Here is a 6,000-nt window from a genome sequence, read left to right on the forward strand (position 1 = left end):
GGGTAGTCTATTCCAAGAGGGTTAGTAGCGGCTAGATGGGATAGCACGTGCAGGTGACCTTTCACTGTACACCCTTTGGCAATTTGTGATTGCTGAATAGGTCAGCACGTGATTTTGGCTTATTTCCTCAATTAGAAAACAGTACTATGAAGGATCTCAGTACAACTTCAGTGCTACTACTATGCAACTATAAAATGGAGAACAAGAATAAAAATTCTACCTATCCAAGTAATTTTGGAACTAATTTAATCTTATTTTGGTACCAAACTATTCCTAAACTCATTAGAAACCCCCCCCCCCCCCCCCCCCCCCGTGGACAAATGGTTTGCAGCTTTAGATCAAAGGCTTTCAAAACTATGCTCAACGGAGAAGTGTCTTAGGAGCCACCAGGGAGAGCTGAGGAGTGAACTGTGGACATCCTCACTAACTTCAACCAGAGCAGCATCACATCTTGAGGATTTCTGCATAAAATTTCATTTAAAAGATAAATTATATATATGTATGTATATTTAAATTTGATAATCATTGCTCAAGATGATCTAATGAAAGCCCTAGGCAGAGGCTGATAAATACCTTTTTATATTTCTGGCCAATCCTGACAAGCCTTCCTCGTAGTTAAAATTTTTTAGTCTTTTTAAAAATGAAGTAACTGTTTCAGACGATATCTTGAACCAATGTGTTTGACATGTCTTCCCAACAGGGAGTAAAAACAGCACACGTTTTGGTAGTAGAGACTTGGGTTTGAGTCTCAGCCCCACCACAGCTCAGGTACCCCATGTGCAAAGAGAATATTAATAGTAAGCACTTTACTGGGTTACTGTGAGAAATGAGACAATATAGTGTCTAGTTCCTGATAGCACCATCCCCAAATTGCATTCAAAGATTAAAAGGAATAAGCCCACAATAGCAAAAAAGGAAGAGACCAGAATATATCCTGAAGGTCTAGGATGAAGGCTGAAGTCTGTCTGCCCTTCAGAAGTGTGTGTGGGTTGGGAGACAAGATCTCCAGGGAAATTAAAGGCAGAAGTAAGGCAGAAAGTGGGGAAACGTGTTCCTTTAATGGTCTCCTCCACAATGTATGAACACAGACTATAGATAACCAGAGTACAGATAACTCAGGCATAAAGATTCCAAGGCTCTTCTATAAAGGAGAAAGAGGAAAATCTATCAGGAAAAGCTAAGACTTTAGTATAGGTGGTGGCACCCCAGACAAAGCAATCTTCATTCTGACATTTGGGGAATCTGTTCCCTGTTAGCTCTTAACCCATTCACCCTGCATCATGGTCCCCAAACTCTGTGTCAAAGCACCTGGAGCACCACACCAAACTCAGGGAGGCATGTGGAATATTTTATATTTGAAAGAAACACAGCAACATCTTTGAGATACCATGTTACCTACTACTATTAAGTACCAGTTTGGACCTAACTACGAAATATTTCTTTAGGACCAGAGGTACCATGAAACAAAAAATTACCGAGACTCTAAGGGTGCTGTGAAAAAGAGTTTGGGAATTTCTGCTCTAAAATGAAGCATGCCCCACCCATATCCAATTTAGTAATCATCAGTCTTTCTACTTAAAGGAAAGGCTTAGTAAAAATAAATCTATTTCCTCAATTAACACACACACACACACACACACGTTACTCATTCTTAAATATAAGCAGACAACCAAGGATCACCCAACATGAGGAGAATTTGGAGTCTTCAAGACTATTAAAAAGACAAACTAGCCCCAAGGAAATACATTAATTCAGGGAAAAGAGAACTTAAAACACCCTAAAATTAGCACATTCAGATATAGATCTCTGAAATTATTACATATATAAAACAACAGGATACTATGATAAAGGAAAGAAAGAAAAGAGCTCTTTGAGATTAAAAACATGGTTGCTAAAATTAATAAGCCAAAAGAGAGGCTACTGAGAAAGTTAAGGAAATTTCCTAGAACATAACGCAAAAATGACCTAGAAATGAAAAAAAGAAGAGGTACAAGAAATCCAAAATCTGGTTAAGAGGAGTCCAAGAAAGAGAAAACAACAATAACAGGAAAAAGGATATTATGGAAGGAAATTTTTCCAAACTAGTCTCCAGACTGTAAGAATCAACCAAGTACTGAGGCCATTAAAAAAGCCACACTTGAGCACATTCTAGTTAAATTCCAAAACTGATGAAAAAATTCCAAAATTTCCAGAGGAAAAAAAAGGTCACCTATAGGGAAAAGAGAATTAGACCAGCATCATAGTTCCTCACCAACTCTGTAGGCTAGAAAACAATGAAGTAGTATCATAAGGGATATGAAGTTATTTTAGATTAGATTTCCATACTCAAAGGATGAATAAATTTACATTTAGATAAGCACAAATTTCCTCCTTCTGCACCCTTTCTGAGGAAAATACACGAGGATCCAGTTTTTTAAAATGGGTGAGGAAAAAAAAGATACAAGCTACAGAAAACAGTAGGTCCAATCCTAGAGATGGGATGAAAGTAAGTTCCAGGATAAGCACAGACCCAGGAAGCAGTGGATGCAGAATGGAACAGGAGGATGAAGGGACCCAGGAGGGGGGTCTCGGGCTTAGGGAGGACACCCTGCAAGTGTGTCCAGAAAGATAGGAAAACCTGAATATATACTGAAGGGATGTTATTCTTTTGTCAAGGGTGGTGGTGGGCAGTCAGAAAGTCTAGGAAAATTAAAAAAAAAAAAACAATACAAAAAAGAAAACAGCTGTCACAAAGATACAAATGAAAACAGGGCCTGACTTTGAGAACTTGATGGAATGTAGAAAAAAGATTCCATGTACTACAAGGTTAAAAAACTTCTCCAATAGAAAAACAAAGGGTTGTGACACTGGATCTAGGAAGTATGATTTATAATCGTAACATACTACTTGACTTTGTAGTGAACAATAAATACATTGTTAACAAACACTGATTACTAGGTTTCAAATTTTACCGTCTAGGCATAGCAAACAACCAAGATCTGGTTCCAGAGCAGCTGAGTTTCAATAGCCATATTAATGTAAAAGTAAAACATGCAATTGTCATAAAGGTATGACTGAAATGAAAGGTGGGGTTGGTAGCCAAAGCTTTTCATGGAGTAGCTGGTTAAGGTGGGAGAGTGCATCAGACAACCACAGGGAGCATAATTAGTGCCAACACACAAATTTCTAAGTCTTAGTATTTTTTTACAGCCTTCATCCACGCTGGGCTGAATAGCCAGGCCTCTTCTGCTGATATAAAACATACTAAATTCTGGATGTACTTTCTTTTATTTGTAATTAATTAATTTTTTAAGTTTATTTTGAGAGAGAGAGAGACAGAGACACAGACCATGGTGACCGTGTGCACACAAGGGTCAGAGAGAATCCCAAGCAGGCTCCACACTTTCAGCTCAGAGCCCAACTTGAAGCTCTAACCCACAAAGCATGAAATCATGACCTGAGCTGAAATCAAGAGTTGGATGCTCAACCATCTAAGACATCCAAGCGCCCCTAAATTCTGCATGTATCTTCTAATAAAGGTTTGCTTTAAAGACCTTCCATTCTAGTCCACTCATGTAGTTCATGGATTGGCAAACTTTTTCTCTAAAGGTCTGGGCAGCAAATATTTTCAGCTTCGTGGGCCAGACAGGCTCCAAGGAAATTTGCTGGCATCCCAATGGGCAATTGCCTGCTTGCCAGCATGAGCCTACCAAATCTCAGCTTCTCTACCATCTAGTGGGCTACAGCCATACCTCTGCCACTATTTGAATCTTAGTCTAGGAAAGATGGCTGTATTCAAAATGTGTTCCTTCCTTAGATGTTTTCAGTCTGAGAAGTGCTAATTGCTCCCTATAGCTTCTACTTCTATACAGTTTACCTTCAGTAGTTAATTCCTCTTTACTTATTAATAATGGTTATATTAAATTTTCCTTTTTCAAATTACTACATGGTTTCTCTTTTGAACAGATTCTGACATATATATTTCGATAACATTAAACATAAGTGGTCTAAATACTAATTAAAAGACAGAGATTATCCTAATGGATTAAAAAAAAAGCTAGACCCAACTATATACTTTCTACAAGATACCTATTTTAAACATAAAGATACACGTAAAAAAAGAAAACATGGAAAAGATATACATTTTAAACACTCACCAAAAGATAGTAGTAGAAATATTACCAGGGATAAAGAGAGATATTTTGTAATGATAAAGGGGGTCGATTTATCTAGAAGACATAATATTTATGGAGTGCTTCAATACCAGGCACTGTGCATTATATGACTCTAATATTTGTGAAACCCTAAAAAGTAAGTATTGGGGTGCCTGGATGGCTCAGTTGGTTAAGTGTCCAACTGTTGGTTTGGGCTCAGGTCATGATCTCATGGTTCATGAGCTGGAGCCGTACCTGGGGCTCTGTTCTGACAGCACTGAGCCTGCTTGGGATTCTCTCTCTCTCCCTCTCTCTCCCTCTCTCTGTTGCCCCTCCATCCCCACTTGCTCACTCTCTATAAATAAATAAAGTTAAAAAAAGGGCAAATATTAATATCTCCATTTTACTTATGAGGAAAAAAGGCTGTTAAGCACAGAATCCAAACTAGAACTCAGAATCTGAGCTCTTTATACTATAATGACTCTCCAAGAAAGTAACTGAACAATTTGACAGGGTCGGGGTGGGTGGTGTTCATTTCTGTAAATAAATACAATCATTCATACACAAAACTATATGGAAGATTTTTAGATAATCTATTAACAGAGGCTATCCATGTTGCTTTTATTTCACAATAAATATGTTACACTTGTGTAGCAAAGTGTTTGAATTTTTTTAGGTTTCATTTAAAACACTGCATTTATGTTATCCTACTGATGATCTTTAAAAAAAAAAAAGCAATTAGATTGCTTTATGTGGAAACGTATTCTACGCATGAATACGTTCTAATTTTTCTAATTCACAAGTAAACATCCTGTTTCTCGCCTCTTTGAAAAAAAAGGTTAAGCAAGCTGCAGCACGTGCCTTACACAAATCCACGGTCAAGGTTTAAGTACTAGAGGCTTGGACTTTGCTCTTAATAAGGAACAGATGTACACTATTGATAAATTTCACCTTTACAGTTAAAGAGAACTCTCCTGTGTGTAATCACTTCCCTTTACACTGGTGGACGTGCCCCTTAAGGTAACCGGATGCAAAACAACTTCTCCTGCCACCCACTCAGAGAGGAGGACAAAGGTGTATTACGGAAGGCCAGCCAGCCGTTGGAGCCAAAGGTTTAATGAGGCGCGAGCTCCGGCTTGGCGTTTGCCAGTCTCATCTTGGGGCTGTAACGCCACTCAGGCAGCGTCTGTGGTTTATAATCCAGAACACCAGGCGTCTCCCGAGGCGCTCCCCATCCGCCCCGCATCAGGCTGGCTACAGCGTTTCCCGGTCAAGGGCACGTCCGCTCCTCACCGGCTGGGGAGAGCCGCACCCCCAAGCGCACCCGGCGCCGGGCTTGTCCCCAGGCGGGGCCCTGGAGCTGCCCAACAGGTGCTGGCGCGTCCCTCCACGTACCTGCGCGGGGTGTTGAGGAGTCGCTGCTGCTCGTCCCCCTCCTCCTCCTCCTCGTCTGTCTCGGAGTCGGGGTGACAGTAGCAGAAGGCCCCACTGCTCCTCTTGCGCTTGCGGCTGCCCGGGCAGTAACAGAAGCCATGGCCCGCAGCGTCGCCGCCAGCCTCTGGCCTGCGGGTCGAGCCCCCAGCCCCAGGACCCGGCTTCTGCTGGGCTCGGGCTCGCCCCGGGTGGCGCAGCACTCGGCTGCTCAGGGAGCCCATGGACCACAGCTCCCCCGGACTTCAGGGAGCGCACCTCAGGGAGCCTAGCGGAGGCAGTCTCCCGCCATGGCCCGGCCGCCGCCGGCCTCCACCCAGCCCGGGTGCCTATACGGCCACCTTCTCACGCGCAGCCCCAACCGTTGCAGCGTACGCTACCGCCTCCATCCTTCGCCCCGCCCGCCGCGTCCAGCCGCGCGGCGCGCCGGGACCGC

At 42.2% G+C, this 6,000-nt stretch overlaps 1 protein-coding gene across 1 annotated transcript in view; it reads right to left on the reverse strand.

Moving 5' to 3' along the window:
* The window catches only part of GMCL1 (germ cell-less 1, spermatogenesis associated), a 40,687-nt gene extending 34,687 nt beyond the window's left edge, over positions 1–6,000 (reverse strand). Inside the window, exon 1 of the mRNA XM_039239553.1 lies at positions 5,529–6,000. Coding sequence (XP_039095484.1) covers positions 5,529–5,788 — 260 coding nt within the window. The 5' untranslated portion in view covers positions 5,789–6,000. The remainder of the gene's footprint in view (positions 1–5,528) is intronic.

Source organism: Hyaena hyaena, unplaced genomic scaffold (genome assembly GCF_003009895.1).
Source record: "Hyaena hyaena isolate Hyena2069 unplaced genomic scaffold, ASM300989v1 scaffold_158, whole genome shotgun sequence".
Lineage (NCBI taxonomy): Eukaryota > Metazoa > Chordata > Mammalia > Carnivora > Hyaenidae > Hyaena > Hyaena hyaena.